The sequence below is a fragment of the Amblyomma mixtum genome, chromosome 7 (assembly GCF_055824585.1).
Source record: "Amblyomma mixtum isolate Tamu chromosome 7, ASM5582458v1, whole genome shotgun sequence".
NCBI classification, from domain to species: Eukaryota; Metazoa; Arthropoda; class Arachnida; order Ixodida; family Ixodidae; genus Amblyomma; species Amblyomma mixtum.
The window spans coordinates 30,150,053-30,175,927 of record NC_143018.1 but is presented as its reverse complement, the minus strand read 5'-3'; the positions used below and the strand labels follow the sequence as shown (position 1 = coordinate 30,175,927).

At 49.9% G+C, this 25,875-nt stretch overlaps 1 protein-coding gene across 1 annotated transcript in view; it reads left to right on the top strand.

The window, feature by feature from the left end:
• LOC149335519 (calcium-activated chloride channel regulator 1-like) overlaps nucleotides 1-25,875 on the top strand; it is a 62,382-nt gene that overhangs the window by 22,658 nt on the left and 13,849 nt on the right. Inside the window, exons 5-7 of the mRNA XM_089553953.1 lie at nucleotides 1,117-1,244; nucleotides 20,128-20,242; nucleotides 22,435-22,653. Coding sequence (XP_089410079.1) covers nucleotides 1,117-1,244; nucleotides 20,128-20,242; nucleotides 22,435-22,653 — 462 coding nt within the window. The remainder of the gene's footprint in view (nucleotides 1-1,116; nucleotides 1,245-20,127; nucleotides 20,243-22,434; nucleotides 22,654-25,875) is intronic.

The window sequence follows — 25,875 nt, the reverse complement described above, 5'->3', positions numbered from 1 at the left end:
ATGGATGGATGGATGGATGGATGGATGGATGGATGGATGGATGGATGGATGGATGGATGGATGGATGGATGGATGGATGGATGGATGGATGGATGGATGGATGGATGGATGGATGGATGGATGGATGGATGGATGGATGGATGGATGGATGGATGGATGGATGGATGGATGGATGGATGGATGGATGGATGGATGGATGGATGGATGGATGGATGGATGGATGGATGGATGGATGGATGGATGGATGGATGGATGGATGGATGGATGGATGGATGGATGGATGGATGGATGGATGGATGGATGGATGGATGGATGGATGGATGGATGGATGGATGGATGGATGGATGGGAGCGCCCCCTTTGAAACAGGGCGGTGGCAACCACCACCATGCTCAGGCGTTTTTTTTTCTCTTTTTCTTTTTCTTTTCCTTTCTTTCTTTTTTTTACTGTGTTTACAATTCTCACCAAGAATCGCCATCATCTTTACCTACGGTTTTTCATCCGGCTGTCGTGACGTCACGTCACGTGGTTTCGTGGCTGCACGGCCGCGCCCAAGGGCTGAACTGAGTGATTGCAATATGCTATGCATAAAATATCGATGTTACCAGACGCGAAGTGACGGCAGGAGAACGAAAATGGCGCTACTTTCGGTAAATGAACTAAGAGCTGCTTATGCTATCTGATTGCCAACGCATAATGGATTGGGTGTCCCTTTTAATTTTTGTATCCATTGCGAGCCAGTGATAGACAGGACTGTTTCTATTTTTGAGGGATTGAAAATAGCCTGAAAAATTGTGACTTTGCTGCACGCACATCCTTTCCTAACGCCATGGCTGCTCACCCCACATTCATTTTTCTTCTTGCGCTTTTACATGCCGTTCTCTCTCTATCTGACAATGCAGGTTAGCCAATGAGAGCACCCTCCTTCATAACCTGCCTACTTTTCTGTACTGATTTCACTCTCTCTCAGTGATTATCGCTCCCATCTGAGAGACATGAGCTTCGCTTCCACTACCTCAGACCTCCGGATCATAACGTTTTTACCTCCTCGTCGTCTTCTTCTCTCGAACATCGCCCCGGACGCTGATGTGCGTCGACCCACTCTCCCCCGTTACAGGTCAGCCATTTCTGTGACAGCAAGGACGGGCCCCGACGCCACTTCCCGTTCGCCCCGAACAAGCAGAACTACCTCTGCAATCAACGGTCCTCTTGGGACGTCATCAGCAAACACGAGGACTTCAGGAAGTGAGTTGGGGGGTCCTAGACGCTGCCGGTCACTGGGGATTGTAGCAGTAGTTAACCACCAGAATACCAGTAATAATATTCACAACTGCTTCCAAGATTCCCTTAGTGATTCTGAAAAAGTCGTGATGTATCTGCACAAGCCTTGTTCTCTTTTGTACAGCTATTCTAGAAGCTGACCAGGCTACTTTCAAAACATATAAATGTCGTGACATTTGTACAAACCTCGGTATTAATGATCATGCATCGTTTCCTTTGAGTACTGTTAGTCCCAGAAAAAAGGAGAACTTTTCATCATGAATATATTGTTTGTTGGGTTAAAAAATTTTTTAACAAGCTAACTGATCCTTGTATGAAAACTTAATCAAACACATGTTGCAGAGCTATAAAAAATTCAACTACGTTTCAATTATGTTAAAAAATCAGTTATGCTTAAGTAACAACATCAACTAAAGGACAAAAAAAGAGTTTCCACATAAAATCTTCCACTATATTTATTTTATTTATTTGTTTATCATCATACCCACAGCGCCATTGGCTGGCATTACAGTGGGGGGGTAGAAGAAAAAGTACACAAATGCCACCGCGTGCAGGTGGTTACAAAAAAAAAGATAACAATGAGATAGAAAGAACACGGAATTATTATACACAAAAAAAAATGTCACAGCATGGAAGAAAATGAATCATTTGATAATATGGACACTACTTCCTCAGGCAGCTTGTTCCATTCCGAAACCGTTTTGGGGAAAAAAGACATTTTAAAAACGTCAGTCCGGCACCTGTATTCTTTAACTTTAAGTGAATGATCTCTACGTAAAGACACGTAATCAGGGTTGGCTATATATTTGGTTCTGTCTATTCCGGTTCTAGAATGAAATATATTATGAAATAATTTTAAACGCAGTACTTTCCTACGTTTTTGAAGTGAGTCCCAACCCAAAGATTTTTTCGCGCTCGTTACACTAAAATATCGCCCATAGTTATTGAAAACAAAACGAACAGCCAAATTCTGAACTCTTTCTAGCTTTTGAACGTCAAGCAAGGTTTTCGGATCCCAGACTGTGCAAGCATACTCAAGTATGCTTCTAACGTTTGTATTATACAGCAGTTCTTTAGTCTTTAAAGGGAAAAGTTTAGCGTTACGTCGCAGGAAACCTAAAACACGACAGGCTTTGGCAGTAACGAAATGCACGTGACGATGCCAAGACATTGAACTTGTTAAATATACACCAAGATATTTAAATTCCAACACTGAAAGCAGTCTGCTATTATTTATGTTATAAGTGAAAATATGGGGAACCTTCTTTTTAGTGAAACACATATGTACAGATTTTTGTAAGTTAATATGCATTCCCCAGTTCTCACACCACTGGGCCACTTTACACAAATCCTGTTGTAATGCATCGCAGTCACTTTGATCGTTAATAATTCTATACAATACACAATCGTCCGCAAAAAGACGCATGTATGAAGAAATACCTGAAAAGATGTCATTCATGTAAATTATGAACAGTAATGGGCCCAAGACGGATCCCTGAGGCACCCCTGATGTTACAGCCACCTCATGCGATTGTTTCCCGTTGACAACAACACATTGACGCCTAACGCTCAAATATTCCTTTATCCACCTAATAACGTTCTCATTTATGTTGTACCAGTATAATTTTTGTATTAATAAGGCATGTGATACAACGTCAAAGGCCTTCCTAAAATCTAGAAAAATACAGTCAACAGAATATCCCTTATCTAAAGCACTTGACAGGTCATGTACAAATTCGGTAAGCTGGGTGACACACGAGTAACCACTGCGAAAGCCATGTTGATTAGTATTTAATAATGAATGTATACTAAGATGATTCATAATACTAGTATAAAACACATGCTCGAAAACTTTGCATAATACACTGGTCAAGGACACTGGTCGATAATTTGAAACAACATTCCTAGGTCCCGATTTATGTATAGGTACAACATTAGCAAGCTTCCATTCATCAGGCAAGGAGCCTTCCTGTAATGACTTTGTGAAAAGAATTTGAAGGTACCTTGACAACGCAAAAGCACAAGAAGAGAGCAGGATCGTGGGTAAGCCGTCCGGACCGGTGGCACTGTTATCTTTTAAGCGTTCTAAGAGCGACACAATTCCTCGCTGATCAAATTCAATGTTCTCCATGGGTTCCGTACAGTTCAAGGCAAGGCGAAAATCGGCAGGGCTGTTGCTGTCCTCAGCAGAAAAAACTGAGCTGAAAAACGTGTTAAAGCACTTGGCTTTCTCCAGATTATCATGAACGATACTTCCGTTGTGATCGAGTGGCGGGATAGACAATTCATCCTTTCTGTTTTTTTTTATGTACTGCCAAAATTCTTTAGGGCGATCCTGGATACGCATGTCGAAAGACTAAAGTAGGTAAATTTAGCCTCTTTGACCGAAGCATTCATATCCTTTGTAATCTTTTTTAACTGATCCATGTTATCTTCCGACGGATTTCTTTTGAAGCGCGCATATAGTTGTTGCCTCTTTTCAACGACTCTGCGCAGCGCTTTTGTGAACCATGGCTTGCTTTTGCTGCGACGTTTCGTCATCACCCATGACGGCACATGCTGCTCACGCAAATCAAAAAGTTTGGCTGTCAGTGTGCGCCACAGCTCATCAACGCTGAGTGAATCAGACAATGTTTCGTACACATCGACATAGGATTCAAGTGCCCAGGCTATCTCGGGGAAATTTGCCTTTCGGTAACTGTAAATGCGCCGATAGCCACAGTCTTCAAGTTTAACATACTGAAAGTTCATTTCCACTAAAACACAACTGTGATCACTGATACCGGGCACTACAAGGGTAGAACAAGCTGCCGATGGTTGGTTAGTGAATAATAAATCCAAAACATTGTTGCCACGGGTTGGCTGCAGCACTAATTGGGATAAGCTGAATGAATTGCACAGATTTAACAATTCTTTGCCTACTGCGGAATTTGCTCTAGACGGAAGACATCCTGAGCTCCAGTCTAATTCAGGAATGTTAAAGTCACCTCCAACAACTAAACAGTCAGTTTTAACCGTTTCAATCATACCACTTAGGTCGCTGATGGGTTCAAGCTGATTTCCAGGTGGCCTGTAAAACGAGCAAACTGATAGTAATTTGCCATTTAAAAGTCTAATTTGAGCCCATACTGCCTCAAATGTCCCAACATCAATTTCCATCTTACGAGAACTAACTAAGACGTCCACCAGTATAAATACGCCTCCTCCGTGCCTGTCTCGATCTTTTCGATAGCTGATATAGTTACTCGGAAAAACTTCGCTATCGCTAACATCCCCATCCAGCCATGATTCACATCCGATCACAACGGAAGGTCTCGCCATGTCAATTAGACCATGTAGCTTGTCCACTTTATTCTTAATACTTCTGCAGTTTAGTACTAGAATCGACAAAACAGAGTGATCCGGCTTAACTTGTCAAGAGGCTCGAACTACCTGCCCCTGAGATTCGTCGTAAATGTACTTGACATTATTCAAGTAAAGGACATCGTATTTCAGATGTGCTTTGCCATTCGGTCCCTTGCGAGGTTTGGCGTAGTCCCATAGCATTTTCCTCTTGTTTCGTACTGGTTCAGAGAAGTCCTCTGAAATGCTAGTAGAACTTCCTTTCAATTTCTTCGCATTTGACAGAACAGCCTCTTTCTCTTTGAATGAACTAAAATTAACAATTATTGGGCGAGTTCCTTCTGAACGGAACCGTCCGAGGCGATGGGCTCTTTCGATTCTGGGGTCTATTCCCAGAGTAGATCTACACAAATCTAGGACAAGTTTTTCAGAAATTGGTTGTGACTCGCGTTCATCCTCGTCCTTAATTCCATAAAAGAGCAGATTGCACCGTCGAGATCGATTTTCAAGATCGTCCACTTTCTTCATCAGAGTCTGCCACTCAGAACGCTCTCTCTGCCGCATGCCTTCCTCAGGGACCGATTGAGCTGACGTTGCCGGTTATTAGTTTTATTATCCAAGAATGTTCTTTAGTTTCTAACTTTCTTCGACGCAATGACTGGAGTATTTTTTGTCTGCGGGACTGAGTAGTTTGCGGTCCCGAAATACGCACATGCTGCGGTGTGCAGAAAGAAACAACTAGCAGAGAGACAAAGCATCGTAAATACCTTGTAGGTAAAGTACGGTTATTTCTAAAGCACTCTCTCTGTCCTTCATGGTGATTCGGAAGAGAAAGAATTGAGGGAAGACATACAAGGACTCTTGACCGAAACAGCGCAAGTTCACCTCGTGTTGAGAATGAGCAAGTAGCATGCTGATTCACGAAACGAAGGTGTAGAACAAAAGTCTCCACGGGAGACAAGATTGATAAATTGCACTCCTAGTGTGTAACTAACTCAAACAAACAATCGACTTGCGCTATTAATTTTGTGCCTATACCAGGGGTTCTCGTCTGGGGATATTTAGGTGAAGCCAGCGACATCACAGGAAAAATTTAACACTCTCATTAGGAACCTTGAAAGGGCACTAAAAGAAATTTAGTACCCTTATCCAGGTTTATGTTTAGTAAAATTGGATTCTAATGCCTCTTTTCTGCCACTTTGATATATGTCTCTTTGCGAAAAGCGATTTTATATCGCTACGAAAATTCCTTGAAAAATTTCCCGTCTATGACGTCTGCGCCGCAATGAATTCAATTACCACCGTTTTGAGGTCTATTTGAAGTGAATAAGTGAATCACGGTGTAGCTTAGCCAAGTGGTATCCACAACCATAAGACGTATGTCGACAAACCGCAGTTTACTTGTGAATATGGCCGGTGGTAGTAGAGCAGAAGTGTCTACTAGAGTAGTAGAGTGGTAGAGTGGTAGAGTAGTTGAGTAGGGGAGTAGTTGAGTAGGGGAGTAGCAGAGTAGGGGAGTAGCAGAGTAGGGGAGTAGCAGAGTAGGGGAGTAGCAGAGTAGGGGAGTAGTTGAGTAGGGGAGTAGCAGAGTAGGGGAGTAGCAGAGTAGGGGAGTAGCAGAGTAGGGGAGTAGCAGAGTAGCAGAGTAGTACAGGAGCAGTAGTAGAGTAGAAGTGCGAAAGTTTGTGTTTAGCCTGCTTGGCTCATGGCTTTGCTTTGCAGGGTCGTCCGCAAGTCTGACGACGATATTAGATTCAGGTTAAGCTCTGATTGGGGATAAGCTGATCTTATCTGCTCGCACCGCAGATGGAAGTTGACCAAGAAGACGATGTGCAATGCACGGCGCGATTGTGTGTTGCAGTTAAACACGAAGCGCGATCTGCTGCGGGTATAGCACAGTGCTCTAGTGCAGTTGCTGGCGAAGCTGTTCAGTTCGCGTCTCCGTTGGTTCGAAACCCTGTCGCGCCATTATTTTTTCTTATTTCGGCATGGGCTGTTATGCTAGGTTTGGCCAAGGTCACCTTCAGGGCCAAGGTTCACACAAACTCGGTGTTCTCTTTCATTTCGCTAGAGAAGGTCGAAACTGTCCTTGACTTCTGGTGGGCACGCTGGTTGGAGGCAGAAGGCGAAGCAACATTAAAATTTTGCACAAACCACTACGCTGCTTTTCTATGAAGCGTGAGAGCTTTCGTAATGACCTTATGACACAGCTCACTGCGAACGCGGTATAATTAGTGTGCCTCTTGCCGCCGTTCTGGAACGCACGTGAGGGCCGACATAAACGACAGTATTGCGCACCCGCGACTTTTAACTCCGGACTCGATTTGCATAATGTGCCGCACAAAACAGGCATCTACCACGCAGTAGTGATTGTTCTGGCGGTGTCGTACCCAGTGAAGTGCAAACTGCAGGGCGACTATTGCTAGTTGAAACCACCACCACACGCCGGCGCCCAACCCATGCCTCTCTGTTGTTGTTGTTGTGACTGATGGTGTCTTCGGCTGACGGCACTCGTGGAGTTTTCTACGCACTCGTGCGGTGCCTCACGTTCGGCTGGATGCCACTCGTGCAGTGCCGTACATTCGGGTGGGACGAGCACGACACGCGTGCGCGCCACCGTGCCACCGTGGAGACCGACGGTGGAGCGTGGCGCAATCCCGTCGTGCAGCGCGCGCTAGCAGACGACGCTGTTCACGCTCGTTGGTTGACGCCGCATCGACGAAGAGGAAAAACGGACGAAACGTTACAAGTGGGCACATTTTAAAGAAATGTTAAAATCATAGCAGCTGCAATGCATTTATTCGCGCTGCAATCACGCAGCCACCGGCCGGCGAGCCATGTGCCTTCCGTTATGAGGAAATTTTAAAGGTTTGTCAATATTTTTAGTCTTGCAAGTTCTGCCTTACCTCTTGCAGCGAACGGCATATGCTGTTCATCCGGCATGCGTGCACTTTATAACATCGTACTTTTTGCCAACGTATGCGCAGGTTAAAGGATATCAATAAAGCGACAATGTGGGGCGCTTAGTGGATTGAGACTCACTTGCTGATATTTTCGGAAGTTACTCTAGCTGAAGCTCTAAAGGCGTATGCATCGCAACCGGTAAGCATAGCGCCTTGGTGTGGCTTCTTACAAACCTGCGCCCCCATAATTAATCGCAGTATCTCACGAGCAGGCTCGTGGGTCCCGCTTTTCCCGCTGATTCTATCAACGCCTGTTACAAGCGCAGTACTGCACTGTTCTGAAGAGGCTGTTGCTAATTGTACAAACTTGACTGCGCTCGTTGGCGTCGGCCGCTCGTAGGAATAGCCTCGGAGATCATCGAGAGTCTCGGAGGCTTCGGTTAACAGGCGGTAGAAAAAGCAACGGCACTCTGCGAGTGTTTCGCACGTTCGGCTGATGTGCAAGGAGACGTGCCACTCGTGTAGTATTTGACGTCACGTCCTGCGCACCGGCACGGAGACCGTGCATGTCAGCCGAAGACACCATGAGAGAAGGATGAAAAGGAAATTGCACGGGCCTGCTACTGGCTCGAACCAAGCCACCACCCCTGCCACGTGCAGATAGAGGATAGTTAAGAGATCAGAGGAAAGAGAAAAAGGAAAGAAAAGACGCGCGTCGCAGCAACAACTGCGTCCGCCAGAGCGGACGCTGCTGAAAAAATCAGATAAGCGGCCGAAGCCGCGCTCGCCGAAGCGAGGACAGATACTCCTTCTTCGAGCCCTTCTCCTTTTATTGTAAGCTCTCAAGAAATGAAATAAAAGAAACAAAAAAAAATGGAGAGGAAGCCCGCACCCAACCAGAGGTTATCGCAGGCGATCCAATTAAACATAAAAGAAAAGGGGCCAACGCCTAAGGGAAACTTTAAGAAAAACCAATTACAAGAGAGGAAAAAAAAGGCACAAATGATGGTCGGGGGAAAAGTGATTTTTAAGGCAAGACGCCCCTGAAGGATTACGAAGGACGAAATGAACATGAAACAGGGATGGGTCCAGCGTGCCTAGTTTCTTCTCACAGGCTCGCAGGCGGCCAGGAGGAGGGAAGGTGCGGGATCTGTAAGAAGGAAGAAGAGACAGGAAAAGAAAGCGAGGAGAGGAAAAAAAAGAACAAACAGGAGATACTGGGCTTAAGAAAGCAAAAGGGGTACATAAAAAAGGGGACATAGAAAAGAGGATGAAGTAAATGACAAAAGGCAGGTAAAATAAACAAACAAATAGAACAAGCGAAATTAAAAAATAACAATTAAAACATGAAAAATATAACAGCTAGATGAAAGAAAAGGAATGGCAAAAAAAAAAAGCCCTTCCCCGTGTTCATCGGTGGTTTCGCGGGTGCGCCATAATCGAGGGTCTTCCCGCATCTGCTCTTAGCGCCCTACAAGAACCCCAGGTGGTCGAAATTTCCGGAGCCCTCCACTACGGCGTCTCTCATAGCCTTAGTCGCTTTGGGACGTTAAACCCCATAAACCAAACCAAACCATACTCAGCCTTCGCCGCGCACCGGTGCCGGCAACTCTCTGAACCTGCTGTGGGCGCTGTTGATTCGCATCGACCTGCTTCGCTAAGTATCGGCGGCACTTGACGCCTGCGCGTCGATTTTTAAGGCGATAGCCTTTAATAGCTCAGTCTCCCGTCCGCTCGGCGTTACATCCAGGGCCTGGGGTGGGTGACTCAGCAACGAGCGCAGCTGCCAAAAGGTGACGTCATCAAATGCATGACGGGCGTCCATCGAGATATGTGAGACAGTTACTGCGTAATTTCCTTTCCTCCCTTACAATTTTCATTTTCTTCATTACAGCACCTCTTTCTTCTTTCGCTCCCACTTCCTCCCTTCCTGTACGGTGCGGGTCAGGTGCCCACCGAGATGACATAGAATTACTGTGCCATTTCCTTTCCAAAAAACCGTTGCGTTCAAAGGGCAAGGCATCGCGCTGAACAGGTGTTGGCGTTCCTTGGACTCCCAAGCAGCGCTACAACACGCTTTTTCCATCCCACTCCTAAATGCGAAGCTTAAGCGTCATTAATTATTTATTTAGTCACCTGTCAGTTATTTGCCATTACTTAGTGATCAATTAGTCAAATTATGTGTGATGTCATCCAGTGGTGACGTCACCAGTGCCCTAGAGGCAGTAATAAAATTACGAGGAACTTTAGCGGCTAAAGTGGTGAAAGGCGAAAGCCTGAGTGCTGCATTCTGCTACGCGATTGTTCACTTTACATTCTGTTCTGATTTATGTATTGTAGCAAATGGAGGTATGCAGAGTCGGAGAGGTTCGCCCACAGTTTCACTGTTATGCGATCCCGACCCTGTGCCCCACCTCGGCGCATTTCAGCCAGGGCCGCCTTAAGGTCATGCAACTCAAAAGGGGCGTCTAAATCCTGATTTGGCTTGCCGGAGTACGTGTACTCGGGCCCAACCGGGTCATTTGTGCGGCAGAGATACCTGTCGCACAAAGTGTCCGCAAGTTGCGCCGTCGTACCTTGGTACCCGTGCAGAGCCCGCCGGAGCTGTTTTTGCGTCTCTCCTTTCGTTTGAGAAGGGTCGATGAGGCTGCGTAAGAGACGCCAAGACCCCTTCGAGCTCATCATGACGCGCTGCCGAGTTGCAGCGTTCTATCCAGTTGGTGTCTGTGAGCTGGGCGGCATATGCCGCAGTCTGCTCCGTAAGTTGTGCAATGCGAGCTCTAAGCTTGCGATTCGTCTTGTGTTTCTTCCATCGTTTTGTTAAGCTCCGGCGCGCCTCCCACAGATGCAGGAGGTGATTGTCCACTGCGGGGATCTCGTCGGTAGTGTGAAGTGTTTGCGTATGTTGTTTCTGTATGTTGGTGACCTGCGTTGCCCACTCATCATAGCGTTCAACAAGGGGAAGCTTTGGGCCAGTTGGTCAGACATGTTGGGGAGGAGGAATAACCGCAAACTTGACAGGACTGAAGTCGTCCTGTCCTCTTCTCGATCTTCAGTCCTGTCAAGTTTGCGGTTATTCCTCCTCCCCAACTCATCATAGCCGTCGGAGAATAGAGCGGGAGGGATGTCCTGAGTTCGAAATTGCTGCCAATTGCTTATTTTAGCCTGTCCCCATTTTTTAGGGGCTGCCTTCTCCAAAAGCGTGATGCGGAGAAGGCTGTGGTCGCTGCCCAGAGTATCCCCCAGGTTCTCCCATGTGTCGTTTGTAGTGTTCCCAACCAGAGATAAGTCAGGACACGTGTCAGGGGTGACTGGGTTGCCCAAACGTGTGGGGCAAGACGGATCCGTGTGAACAGTAAGACGAAGGGTGGAGATGAGCTCCGCCAGCTTACGTCCACTGGCTTTCTCGAAGTGATAGCCCCAGTGTAGACTGGGTGCGTTGACATCCCCAATGATCACCAGGGGTTCATTGTCAGCCAATTTGAGAGCGCGATAGAGAGAGAGAGAGAGAGAGAGAAACAACTTTATTGCCATACATTGGCGGGATTTAGGGCAGGTGGGCTTGGTGTGGCCCCCAGGTGGGGGTGACTTCCTGGGCCCACGAAATGAGTGCCAGTTGGATGCTCTTCTCTGGCCTTCTGAGGAGTTGGTTCCATCCGTCTTCGGAGGGAGCTGGCAGTAAGGTTCGAGGGGGCGGATTTCCCGCGCAACCCCAGAGGATGTGAGCCTGGGTGGCGATTTCTCCCTGGTAACAATTTTGGCAGACGGGGTCGTATTCCCCGTCTGTGATGAGTGAAAGTCTAGAATGGCTAAGGATGGAGTGTGTCTGCAACCTGCGGAGCAAGGTGGCTTGCGCTCGATTCAAGTCGGGGTGTGGAGGCGGGAACTGGCGTCTCATCTCTCTGTAGAGGTTGGTAATTTCGGCAAAGGTCTGGGGAGCCTCGGCAAGAGTGTCTGGGTCCGTGGGGCCGGCCGCCCGGTTGGTTAGTCCTCGGGCTAGTCGGTCGACCCCTTCGTTTCCAGAGTTTCCCGCGTGGGCGGGTACCCAGACCAGATTGATCTTATGGTCGGGAGTGCAGCCGCGAAGGATGCGTGCAGCGGGGTGGCAGATAAAACCTGCCGAGTAATTTTGTATCGCTCTTTTGGAGTCACTGAGGACTGTGCGCGTACGTGGGTCAGCGACGGCCAGCGCGATGGCGGTTTCTTCTGCCGCTGTCGGAGAGTGAGCTACTACTGTGGCGGCGGTGACGATAGTAGATTGTGGCGTGGTTGCACAAGCCACGTATGTGTTTGCACTTTGGCGTGCAGCATCTACGTATATTGCGTGTTCATCGGCAAGGTATGTGGCATCTAGTGCTTGGGCTTTCAGCTGACGGCGCGTATCATGGCGGCCAGGTAGCATGTTTTTGGGGATTGGTTTTATAACTAGGCGGCTATACACCCCTATCGGAATGGGCGTCGTGGGGTGGACGTCGCCTATGGGGTTGATGTTGAGACGGTCAAGTATGAGCCGCCCGTGTTTAGTGCGTGAGAGGCGGTGGATTTGGGCGGTCTTGTGTGCCTCTATGAGTTCTGTGAGCGTGTTGTAGATGCCGAGTTGGAGGAGGTGCTGTGTGCTGGCGTACTGAGGTAGCCCCAGTGCCGCTTTGTACGCTGAACGTATAATGCTGTTGACAGCTTCCTCGTCCTTCCGGCGGAGGTGATAGTAGGGGTAGGAGTAGACTATCCTGCTAATGAGGAAAGCTTGCGTGAGCCGACAGAGGTCATCCTCCTTCATACCTCTGCGGCGGGTGCTGATGCGGCCGCGCGATAGAAAATTTCGCTGAAAGTAACACGCGGCTTATGCGGGGGGCAATACACATTAAGTAAATGTATTGATGGTCGCGGCGCCTGAGAAGCAGAACCCTCACCATTGTGTATTCCTGCTCAGTCTACAGATCAAGATCGACCTGCATCGCGGTGTATGCTTTATGCACCAGGATGCAGGTCGAGGGGCCCCCCTGAAACGAGCTCTACCCAGAGAGTTTAGCATCATTGCCGGGCTTTTGCAAAGCAAGAAGCGCCGGCATGTCACCGAGGCACTGCAGGTAGAGCTGGAGATGTGACCTTTTTTGCAGGCTCTGAAACCCCTGCAGTTCTATTGAATGATTTCGAATTGGGCTAATTTTTATGCGAAGCATATTACTAGAGGTACACTCCAGCCCTTCGCCGTGGTTACGCGCCGTGCACGCCACGTGGTACAGTGACGTCACACCACGTGACATACCACGTGACACATGACGTCACGACAGAGGAAGACGGAGGTACACTACAGCCCTTCGTCTGGTTATGCGCCGTGCACACCACGTGGTACAGTGACGTCACACCACGTGACATACCACGTGACACATGACGTCACGACAGAGGAAGACGGAGGTACACTACAGCCCTTCGCCGTGGTTATGCGCCGTGCACACCACGTGGTACAGTGACGTCACACCACGTGACATACCACGTGACACATGACGTCACGACAGAGGAAGACTGAGGTACACTGCAGCCCTTCGCCGTGGTTACACGCCGTGCACACCACGTGGTACAGTGACGTCACACCACGTGACATCCCACGTGACACATTACGTCACGACAGAGGAAGACGGAGGTACACTACAGCCCTTCGCCGTGGTTACACGCCGTGCACACCACATGGTACAGTGACGTCACACCACGTGACACATGACGTCACGACAGAGGAAGATGAGGGTCCACCTCGCGCCGTCGCTGTGGTTGCACGCCGTGCAGACCACGTGGTTCAGTGACGGCACACCACGTGACATACCACGTGACACATGACGTCACGACAGATCGCCGTCACGCGCTGGGAGAGGGAGAACGATGCCATCGCACAGACACCGGAACGTCCTCGAGCGGCATTCCCGCGCATTTCGAACGCGCGTTCACCCTCGGTGTAGGTGAAACGCTCGCTCCACCGGGCAGGCGGACGCGGCTTCCGTGGCAATCCAGGCGCCCACCCAACGCGCGTCTCGGGGTTAGTCGGCGTTCCGCTGTAGCCATGCCGTTGTCTTCCCCCACGACGAAGGCTTCTAGTGGTTGTATTAAAATGACCAAGTATTCAACCAAGGAAAGCCATGTATTACCAAGCCTAGCCATCAATATGCTTCGCATCTGACCAGGGTTAACCAAGTTAAGCCTCAGCCAATTTTTTAGCTTTCTGAGAAGGTTTGCCAGCCATATTGATATTTTTATTTTCCGGTGCTGGGTAGGCACTCGGTTCGGGGGCCGGCGCAGCCCCAGGCAGGGGCTGCATCAACGCCGCGGCTAACGGGCTGGAACCGCTTTCTTCCGCTGCCTGTCGAAGAGCTATATTTACGTTTTAGCTGCAGGAAGTCACAGGAGAGAGTATTTTTTATTTGGGAGCTAACCCAGGGCTGCACCGCCTTAAGGACAGAGTCATCACCTGGGCCGCACTGTGGGGAAGCATTGCAGCAAATGCCGACCGGAACATGTCCTGAAAGGACTCGCGGACCGCAATCATAATTTCGTTCGGGAGCGCTGCCACCCGCTCCTCCAACTGCTCCAAGGGCCTCGAAGCGGCTAGCGTCCGCGGCGGCCGAATCGACCACCGTGTCCGCGGTTTGCCGCGAGACGCTAGTTAGGCAAGATGATACAGAGCATCCGTCATCGCTATCCTCGGGCTCAGCGTTCTGCATGGGCTCGGACTGCCCAGCCTGCTTAGCTTCAAATTCTAGAATTTTACAGGCGAGAATTTGATTTTGGCGCCTGAGCTCCTCTACCTGCCGCTGTAGGGCGGATTCGGTGGGCGGATTCGGTGCGCGGATTCGGTGGGGGCTCGAAAGGAGAGTCCATCAACGTGCATTTCCTGGTGAACGACAGCAGGCGTGTAAAATCCCGTGGGCGATGGCCCTGCTACGTCTACACAGTAAACACCGGGTGGTGGTGGTGGTGGTGGTGGTGGTGAAAACATTTATTAAGACGGCACAGGAGGTATGTTTGGATCAGTCCCTCAGGCACTGATCCTTAAAAGCACTGGGTGGAGGTCCCTAGTATGGAACCCCAGTGGCGGTGGCCGCCACCCGGGCGCGCCCGACTAAGGCGTATTGGGCCTCTAATTCGTGGCAGCCGAGCAAGGTCGCCTCCCAGTCCCCCCGGGTTGTGTTGGGGATGGGGGAATACCCGGGTTGGAGGGGCAGGCCCACACCATGTGATAGGTGTCAGAAGACACCGCTCTGCAGTGCAGGCAGCTGCCGTTAAAGGACAGGTCAAACTGTTTTAGTGCTGCCGGGCACAGCAATTTACTGGATTGCCAGCCGCAAGACATCCTTACTTTGTAACCTCCCGCGTTTGTTGGAAACCCGGCCGACCATGCGGCAAACCTGGTCCCCCACCTTACGGCTAGGCTAAAGGCGATGACTGTCTTGAAAGTAGCTTGTAACATCTTTGAAGGTATAGATCGGATTAGGATCGGGTTCCTGATCGTGTGGGGAGAAAACAGCCCGGTGGCAGAGCGCGCGGGCGGCGTCGTCAGCTGCCTCGTTTCCTGCCAACCCCTGACGAGCAGGGGCCCATACGGTAACGGTGTGGGGGGTCTGTATGCCGTATGCAATTCTGGTAGATTGAATAGGATAGGAAGGGAATATAGCCTCGTTCGACGTTCCGACAAGCTCCTCGCGAGTCGGCGATTATGTATCTTGAATTGGAATGTCAGGCCGCGAGAGCAATCGCGACCTCTTCGGCTTCTGTTGCACTGCAGGCTCTGAAGGTGAGGCCGTTAACTGTGTTGCTGTTGTGAGCTACCGCCATCGTGTACCATCCCCCGTGGTGAGGACCGGAGGCATCATCGTCGATTACACTTGTCTTGTCGCCATAATGTCGGGCTAGGGTTTCGCTTGTGCCAGGCGCCGACCATTATGGTCTTCGTGTGACATGTTGGCTAGAAGAGGCCGCACGTGAAGAGCACGTCTCCACAGTTCTGGGATGCGAAACCTGTCTTCCATGGGAGGGGTGTGTTGGATAGGGAAACGAGCAAGAAGGCGGTGACCCGACTCTGTTAGCGACAAGCGCGTGTACTCGTTTGTAAGGTAAGCCTCCAGGAGCTCCCGGAAAGTATTCACCACCCTACGGTCCATAAGCAGGCTGTTTGAGGTAGTGATGGGGAGGTCAAGGGCACGCTTAAAAGTTTTGAGAAGGATGATCTTCAAGCGCATCATCCTGTTGTTTTCGTAGGTGGAGATAAGGAGTGGAATAGATAATCTTACTGGTTACGAAGGCGTTTGCCAGCCGAAAGGCATCCTTACTTCGTAACCCCCACGATTGTTGGAACCCCGGCGGACCACGCGGCCCACCTGGTCCTCCATCTTACGGAGTTTGGATAATGCAGTGTCTGGTCGTCTGTGTTTGTCGATGTAGAGTCCGAGTACCCGTATCTCGTCAGTTTCGCGTATGGGACCACTCTCAGGACAAAGATTTTTTAGTTGTGCACTTTTGTGAGGGGCGGAGGTGGAAAAATTACGATTTTTGGGGGGAACATTGAAGACCGCAGCGGCGGGCGTAGCCGTCTACTATCGTCGCCGCTCTTTTCAGGCTGGTTTCAATGTCCCCGGTGCTGCCCTGCGTGGCCGATAGGGTGATGTCATCGGCGTACAGGGCGTGCTGTACGCCGGCGACACCACCCAGCTGGGCCGGTAGGTACATCATAGCCAGATTGAAGAGCAGCGGGGAAGGTACCGTGCCTTGTGGGTTCCCTGCATGCCGTGTAGGTAAGTACCATGCTCTCTAGCTTGGATTTCGATGTAGGATTGACGACCGATTAGAAATTCGCATATGTATTGGAATGCGTTGAGGCCACAGTGGGTATGGCTTAGGTTAGTATGATCTCGTGTGTTACATTGTCAAATGCCCCTTTAAGATCCAAGGCGGGTACTACCCGGTCATTATGGGATCATTCGAGGGGGGTTAAGGACTTCCCTATTGAGTTGCAGGAGGATATCATGTTCGTAGTCCGCGTGAGTCAAGGACTTCCCTATGGAGTTGCAGGCGAATATCTTGAGCGGATCTGTGTGGGCGGAATGCGAACATGATGCTCGCAAAGAAATGTTTCTGTTCAAGAAATGCAGATAACCGATCCTGCACCATCATCTTCATTAGTTTGCCCACACAAAAGGTGAGAGAGATGGGGCGAGGGTTATCTGTGTCAACTAGTTCGCTTGCTTTAGGAATAAAAGTGACAAGAGCCGTTTTCCACTCGATTGGCAGGGTGGTGTCCCCGCGCCAAATTGCATTGATGTAGTCGAGGAGGGACCAATATGCCGAGTCGGGCAGGTTCGTCAAAAGCTTGCCGTTGACCTTATCGCTTCCTGGCGCAGTGGCCCGATGGAAAGGTTGATTCAGCTCCGTGTTCTCTTTGCCTGCGTAAGAGTACCCAGATCCACGGCGGTCTTGGGCTGTGCACAAATACCGGTCCCGAAGTTTCTGTGCCAGTTGAGTTGTGAGGCCAGGGAAAGCGCGCATGGCTCGCTGCAAATGTTTTTGTGTTTCGGTTCGTGTTTAAGTTGGGTCGATTAGGGCTCGAAAGAGACGCCACGTGTTGCGGCTGGACATTTGTCGCGCAGCCATGTTGCATCTATCCATCCAGTTGGAGTCGGCGAGTTGGGCCGCGTACTCTGCCGCTTTCTGGCTAAGCTCGCCAATTCTAGCTTTAAGCTTTCTATTGTGTTTCTGGCGTTGCCAACGGCGGACGAGGCTGCGATTGGCTTAGAGGATGCAGTGGTCGCTACCGAGGGTCTCCTCAGTGTTGAGCTAGTCTGCGTGTCGTGTGTTGCGAGTGAAGGTTAAGTCCGGACGCGTATCCCGTGTCACGGAGTTTCCTAGGCGTGTTGAGTGGACGGGGTCCATGTGGAGGGTGAGGCCCAACGTAGACGCAAGTTCTACCAGCTTAAGTCGCGCGCGACCCCTCCTTGCGATACCCCCACAGCTGACTGGAGCGTTAAAGTCGCCCACAATCAGAAGCGCATCACGACCCGCTTTCTTAGCGCGCGGCTAAAGAGCTCCGCAAGTCTCTCGCTTGAGTTTGGGAGAGCAGCACAGGTTTAGTATATGCAACGACGGGTCCCTGCGGCGCAGTGGCAGGATAGTCACCATTACATAGAAATACTCTAGCTGGAGGTCGAGATCCACTAACTTGGCTGTGCAGGCTTTGTGAACAAGAAGTCAAGACGAGGGATCCTGTTGGAACGTCGTGTAATTTGAAAGGGTGGCGCCCAGGCCTCCCTCCTGGAGTAGAACCGCGGCTGGTAGGGACTCTAAAGTTTCAAGTTAGAAGCGGAAATTGGCCCGCTTAGCGCGGTCTTTAAAGCCTCTACAGTTCCAATGTATTATTTAAGTTTACATGGCCGAATTGGAGATGGCGGAACTCCTTTGATTAAGGTGTCTCTTCATGATTTAAAATCTTGAGGGGTGGGGAGGAGGGACTGGCTGCCCCAGAGCCACCTAGTTGCGCCATCAAGGGGTTGATGACGGAAGGAGCGGGGCAGCTGTCCTCATTGTCCGAATAAATAACTAGACGGTTGAATTTTGAAGGACGAGACAGTGTTCCTAATGGGCCCCGTCCGACGGAAGAGGCGCGGGTTGTCCGAGATGTGTTTTGAGACCACAGCGGGTACGGCGGATTTGACCTTGTTCAAGATCTGGTCCATGGCGGTCTCGCACGTAGATCGCAATTTAGAGGTTAAGCGCTCCTCGGGAGCCGTGTTGTCGCTAAGAGCCCGAGCCCGCGCTTGTCGTCTGTTTTCGTGCATGTCGGTGTCCTTGTTACGGAGGAGCGGGCAGACGCAGAGCATGTGGCTCCACTGTCCTGGGATACGCTCCGCCTCCTCTGGAGTGCAATCGTGTTGGATGTGTCAGCGGTTAAGCAGGCGGCACCCGGGGGCCATCTGCATGAGCCGTGTGTATTGGTCTACGAGGTGAGCCTCCCGCAGCTACTGGTAGGAGTTTAGCACCCACAGTGCCTTGAGTTTGGCATCAGATGTAGCCACCGGGAGATCCAGAGCTCACTTAGTTGCCCTGCGGATGATCGTGTCTACTCGTGCGTAGTCTTTCTTAGCAGTGCGAAGGTACGGCATGGCGTAGAGTATCAGGCTTGTCACGAAGGCATAGACGAGCCGAAGCGTGTCCTTGCCCCGCAGATCGCCCCGCTTGTTGGAAACGCGGCGGATCATGCGCCCTACCTGTTCGCCTACTCTGTTGAGTTTCAGCAATTGTGGAATCAGGTACAAGTCTGCGAGGAATGAACAGGCCCAGAATCCGGAGCTCCTCCATCTGTCTAACAGGACCTCATGAGGGGGAGATATGGATTGCTGTCCTATCCTTTGGGTTATTTATACTTTATTTATTTATTTATTTATACAGAATACCCCTAAAGGCCCTCGAGAGGGTATTACATAGGGGGGGGGGGGCACAGGCAATTGAACAGAATAAAAAAAAACCACAAATATGAAACAAACAACAAAAGCACAAATAAGACACACTGGATGAAATAAGTAAGCAAAAGAATCAATCAAAAGCACAAATAAGACACTTTGCATGACACATAAGTAAGCAAAAGAATCAAAAGAATGGCAGCGCGGCAAAGAACGAAGATTACTGCATTATTAAAATTATACAAACAGAACACTAATACAATGAATCTTTTTAGTAACAAACCCTCTGGCATGCAGACGCTCTTATTTTGCAGGAGCACATTGGAGCCCAGTCAGTAGCCTACGCATCGACTATGGAAGCGGCCTGCTGAATGCGGTCCTCAATGTCCTCAAGGCTCCCCTCCGTGGCCTAGATTGTAATTAGAGGCGAAGCTTAAAATCTTAACCACACATCAGTGACACAAGCAGCGACACCACGCTTAAGGCTTTCGCCTCAACGCACTTTAGGTTAACAAAGTGTCCCCTGAATTTTTTTGTAAAGGTGCTCCTCTTCTGTGGTTCATGGTAGCCAGCGAGAGCGCATCTCTTGTGACTCGACGTTTTATTCAATTTTGGTATAGCAGCGCTGCCCAATGGAAACTCGCTCGTCGAGCCAGCTCTTGCAAGCTGAGCATTTGACCGGCCACATGTGCGCATGTGCGGTGCGCGCGACGTTCCGAGTGTCATAACGAGTCTGGATACAACGCGAAATCTGAGAGAGGTAGCAAAAGGATTAAAACGCTTCACATTAAAAGACACAACTTTATGATCAAGCAGTCAGCTATTGTATCCCAACTAAGCAATCGAGAGGCGCGTGGGAACGTTTAGGTATTTTAGGAATTCGGGGCCGATGTGAAAACAAGTTTCGTTATTTAGCGCGGCCTGTTTTCCAGCATATTGCTTGTACCTTTAGACTTGTCAATGATATCAGAGGAAATTTAAAAAAAGGCTGCAATGCGAACGTGCCAAACAGGATCAGAGTTCCATGGACATGACAAACTATTTCTTAAAGATGCTTGCCGGATTGTTGTGGCTCTTACAATTCTTTGCAATTGTCACAAATTTTTGAACGCACTACTGAGCACGCTGAGGAACGAAAGAATGAATGAGAATTCTTTTCTGTTCCAGCCTCCCAAGGCCGGACATGTCCAAGCGAATCAAGGTGACCTTCGATGAAGTACAGCCGGACGACAACCTCACCGAGCCCGTTGCGCTGGCGCTGGACGTTTCAAAAAGCATGAAGGTGACCACTGACTTTGGCGGTCATTTCCTTGTGTTTGAAGAGATACATGGCGCCCTGTAAGGATAATACGCGCGCAAAGCTTATTTGTGCGTGTGTAAAAAACTCTCTAATAGCTGTCCGTTCACTCGCTTTCAATCCGGCTGCTGGGACAGGATGGCGATTATATGGAGGAGCTCTTGAACGCGTCACTTAACGTCAGCTCGACTTCTGACGTCGTTGTCAAAGTTCGGCTGCTGACACCGGCAGCGGAATTCCGCATGCTGCCCGACGTTTGCCAATGTCTTTAGCTTATTCTGACAGCGAGCAACGAACCGCAGAGGGCGCCACCCCTGCCCCGTACTGTCAGTCTCCAGTACGCATGCGCGGTCACCCTGCGCTATCGATGCGTGGGCACTGGCACTGACGTCGTGCGGTAGCAGTGGCAGCGCTCTCTATACTATAATTAGGGTCATCTAGTTACTGTAGCAAAGCAGCTGTACGCCTCCAAGGGCCGTAGCGCTGCAGCCAGGACGGTCGTAGACTGACGCGCTGAAGTTTCTTTGTACTTTTGGCGCCAGGAACTAGACTAGACGAAGGGCGCATGACAACAACTGGAATATTTCCCCTTTTAAGAAGAAAGCCTTTAGTGCCTCATCATTGTTGACAGAAGGCTGACAGCAGACGCTTGTCAGCAGAGGTGTCATGCTCCTGACGGGTGTCCACCGAGACATGTGAGGGAGTTACTGCTTAATTTCCTTTCCCAAAATACAGTTTTCCTTTTCTTCATTTTTCACTCTTCTTTCTCTTTATTCTTTCACTCCACTTCACCCCTTCCTGTACGGTGCGGTTCAGGTGTCCACCCACATGACAGAGAATTACTGCGCCATTTACTTTCCTCAAAAACCGTTGCGTTCAAACGGCAAAGCATCGCGCCTAACGGGTCATGGCGTTCGGTGGACAACCTGGCAGCGCTACAGCACGCTGTCGCGTTCCGTCCCCAAAGGCGAAGTTCACGCGTCATTAATTAACAGTTAATTCGTACTTAGTCAGTAATCAACATTAACAATTGTTTAGTAATTTGTGATTACTTAGTAATTAGTCAGTAATTATGTGTGACGTCATGCAGTGGTGACGACACAAGTGCCAAAGAGGCAGTCAAAGTGGTGCGGAAAACGCTTTCGCTCCTACGCCCTTTAGACGGGCAAAGTGCCTCTTTAATTTTTATGCGTAGCATATTGCAATCACTCAGTTCAGACTTTGGGCGCGGCCGGGCAGCCACCAAACCATGTGATGTGACGTCACGTGGTTTGGTGACATCACGTCACGTGGTTACGTGACGTCACCAAACCACATAAAAAAAGGAAAAAAAGAAAAAAGAAAACAAGAAAAGGAAAGAAAGGGGAAAAAAGAAAAAAAGGACGGCTGAGCATGGTGGCGGATGCCACCGCCCCGTTTCAAAGGTGGCGCTCCTATCCATCCATCCATCCATCCATACGTCACGGAGGAAAAGCTGCTGAGAAAATCGAGTGCCGCCAAGCAATACCTCGCGCAAAAAGAGCGCGCAATATGCAACGCATTCTTGGCTTAACCAAGCTAAGCCTGGGCATCTTTTTTTTCGCTCGGAAGCTTATCATCTTATTCAGCTTTCATCGTAAAGTATTATGATCGTACTTTACCATCTTATTCAGCTTCATTAGTTTTGTCTTTTCATTTAATGGACCAAGGAATATGGTAAACTACTTTATGTAAAGACGAATTCTTTTTTTTTGTTCTCCTACATCAAATTTATCTTTCACACAAATTCTACATTTGTAAACGCTTGAGAAATCGAGTTTCTTCGTAAAGGCCTGTACCGCCCTCACTCTTTAGGAGACGCCTGTTCCTTGTTATTTAACATATGTCTTTTGCAGATATACACGTCTAAGACCTTTAACAAATTGGCTGGTTACAAAGTAGGAAAGATCTAGGCTGCTGATAAAGATGAAGCCGAGCGTTTAAAAGTTCTTGGTTCTATCGATGGGCGCCGCGAATAAATTTGCCGTCGGCTTCTAACAGATGGTTTTCTCGTGTCCACCTGTACAGAATACACGCCAACCTTCGCTGCGCCTTTTTTTCCTTCCTCCTTTTTTCTTCATTAATGCGTGACGTCTACTTCCACTTCCGAGACTGACTGCTTTCAGTTAATTCTTTGCGACGATCTCTTCCCCCAATAGTTGGTGGATGCCGACGAAGAGTTCACGAGTTCGCTTGAGAGGAAGTTCCAAGTGGACGCCGCTGTCGGAAACTCGACGGTGGTGTACGTTAAGCGAAGAAGCCCTGGCAACATGCGTATCCACGCCAGCCTCATTGACCCCAGCGGGAAGCCGTGCCAAGGTTGCCATGAAACGGCGAACAGAGACGAAGTAGCCATCGCCATATCGAGTTTGGCAATGGTAAGTGGCCGCTTAAATCTGTACGCTCTTGACCAGTTTGACATTTGGTATAATGCGCCCTTATTTGGAGCAAGTTGCCCATCAGTGCTGCGTATACGTGCCACATCGGTGCCACATCGGTATACAGTGGCCACATCGCGAGCTGAGCCGCCGCCTAGCAACCGCCGGAGCTGGGAGCGCCGCTCGCCAGATGGCGTCCGCCGCGCCTACTTGCATGACGTCAGAGTAGGAGCCGGTGAAACCAACGTGGTGAAACCGCGTGGCAACAGCAGAGCAGGAGCCAGCGTTGCATCGCATACATAGAAAGGGCGGCTTGGTAGGATTCGTCGGCATATATGGAGACTCGGAGAGACTGAAAGAAGCCAGGCTTCGTCGTCGGTACGAAACCAAGAGCAAGCAGCGAGCCGAGGAGACGGAGGATGAACGAGCCGCACGCCTCGAGAAGCGTCGTAAGTTCGACGCGGCCAGGCGAGTGGATTCAGATAAAGAACGCCGGAGTCTGCGCCTACCTTAAGAAAGGAATCGCCGCCAATCCGTTGCCCGCAGTAGCAGTTCCCAACGGTGAATCGTGTGCCGTCCGGCTGGTAGAAAGTGGTCTGGCCGTTGAAGCAATGTACGTGTCACCAAGCAACTCTATCCGGAAAACCACTGAAGTATTGGCAACCTTCATCCCCAAACGTCGAATTGCCGTGGAACTGCGTGTCGTGGCACGAGACTTTAACAGGACGCCGGACTCGATTAACGTTCCATTTAAAGATAAGCTCAACCTGGTTCTGGCCAGTGACCCCAACATGCAGAGTACACTTTGGGGAACCACGATCGCCCTGGTTTACCAGAGACAAACCTTGGCCTCAAAGTACAGCGTAGGAGCCGTTGAGACGGCTGCTTGCTACTTCACCAACCATCGGGCCGTTTTTGTGGAAATTGAAATACAACAAGATAAAGACTTTGAAAATAAATGCGTTACACTTTACAAATGTCTAGTATTTAATGTAACCATAACTTAACGATAGGTAACAACAAAACCTAAACATTGAGACGTTCCAAGCTAAACGATAAAGTTGTAACCTTGGAGATAACCAAGCTAAACGATAAGATTAACCGTACCTCTCGCTACGCACATCTAGGCGTAACTGAGTTAAGCTACGGCCATTTCTTTTTCTTGTTACGTATTGGTTTATTTTTGGGAGCAAAATCAATATTTTTAGATGCACAATAAAGCAGAAGAAAGACAACCACATGTTGCCGGTGGGATTGGCACCGCATTTCCTCCGCATGTCGCGTACGGTGCTCTACCGACTAATCCAAATACTATGGTGTGACTACGGTGTAATACTATGGTGTGTGTAATGTGTGGGTTTCTACGTGGGCACAGGCCACCACCCACCGCGGGTTCGAGCTTCGCGCGAGCCAAGGGCCCCGATCAGCCGTCACCACACACACACTGGGACACCGCTGCAGCGCACTCAACCTCCGCTGGGAGGAGAGCGATTCGCCGCAAAGAAATAGGCCTCCAAGTTCACAAAGGAGACGTTTATTCACGTCGTCCTTCAGCAGTACACACACACTCAATCGTCACCCCGTCCCGGGGGCGCGCGAGGAGCAAGGCTCCGCTGCGCGCACGAAGCGACTCGAGCAATATGCGCCGCTAGCACGCCGCTGCAGGAGAATGTCCCCGCGGCAGTGCTGTGATCTCTCTCTCGTGTCGACCGTTGGGCCGGTTGCGAGAGAGAGTGGGCAATCAACGCAAGGTACGCCTGTCTGAGGTCGCTGGACCCCGCTGGACAGGCTCGAGCCGCTGCAGGTCAGAGGACACGTGCGGGCGAGCTCGAGTAAGCACTGGTCCGAGCGGCAAAGGCCGGCAGGGACAAACAGTAACGTACGCACCGTTTGCTGTCTCGGAGGGATCTCTCTCTCCGGGCCCCGCTCGGACGGTCGCGCGGCGCGCGGCCGCCCAAAGCGGGGTCCCGAATTCCCGCCAAAAGGCGCCAATGGCAAAGGCCCTTGGGGAGCCGGGGCGGAGCTGTGGCTAAATGACAGTGATTAGTCACAAAGCCGCCTCTCCACCGCCTGAGGCGGGAGCAAGGGAAAGAGGAGAAACAACGCGGGCGGCCGGCACAGCCGCGCAAAGGCGACGGCGGAAAGCCAGGATTCCCACAAATGAACGCAAATAATGACTTTTTTTGCTGGGGTGGCTTAGCTAATGTAAATTAGGAGATGCAATAAGCATGATGAGAAGGCCGGGCTTCGGTAGGTTGGCTACTTGTGGGCGGATGTCGAAGAATTTCAAGAAAATGGAGGGAATATTGTAGCTGAGTATCTTTGCTCTTGCGTCATTGGAGATATATGACTGGAGGTTGATTTGAAAAGGTAAATTTAATAAAAAACAATAAGACCCCCCCCCCCCGCCCAGCAGGTGTAACAATTGGTGCTATGAATGCTATGTTTTGGCCAGGAATTGTGTGGCTGTAAGCTTTGTTGCGTCACTGACTGTCTACATGGCTCCTTGTAGTTTTGCGAAAGGTTTGAAGCTATGGTTATTATATACAAGGTTTATCCCACGGTGGTCTAAGAGTTTGGACGTGGTTTCTGTTGGAAAATGTGGTAATTGTCTAGTGTTCTGTGTGTTTTGAAAAGGAGCGTATTTTATTGCGAAAGCAATACTGCTTGCACTTTTCTGCTATCGATGTTCGTGGCGCCTCCTTACACACCGGCGCGTCACGTGACCATGTGACGTCACGACAGACCGAGAGTCGGTGCACCAGCCCGCGCCATCCACCGTGGAGGTACAGGCGCGGACGAAAGTAAACGGAGCACGCAACTGTCTTCGAATATTTTTCACGCCTCCCCTAATTTAAATTTCCAGCAGTGGTACGCGCATGCTGGTAGAGGAGGTTGGTGGGCTTTCTTGTAGACAAACAACGCTTCTTCATTTCCAGGGGGTAAAGCGTGATTTCGCTTCGAACGCAATAGCGTGCTCCGTTTACTTATGGCCGCGCCTGTACATCATTACATGCTAGCTGCGCCGGTGCCTAGAGAGGGTGCTCGCTAGAGCGGGATAAAACGGGGGGGGGGGGGGGGGGCTGCAGCTACGCTCCTCTCAGTGCGCTATGTCGGATGAGGTGTGCAAGGCGAGGCTGGAACGACCTGCTGCGGCCAAGCGACGGCGGCGCGCCGAAGAAACAGACGACTAACGGGAAGAACGGCTAGCTAAACAACGTG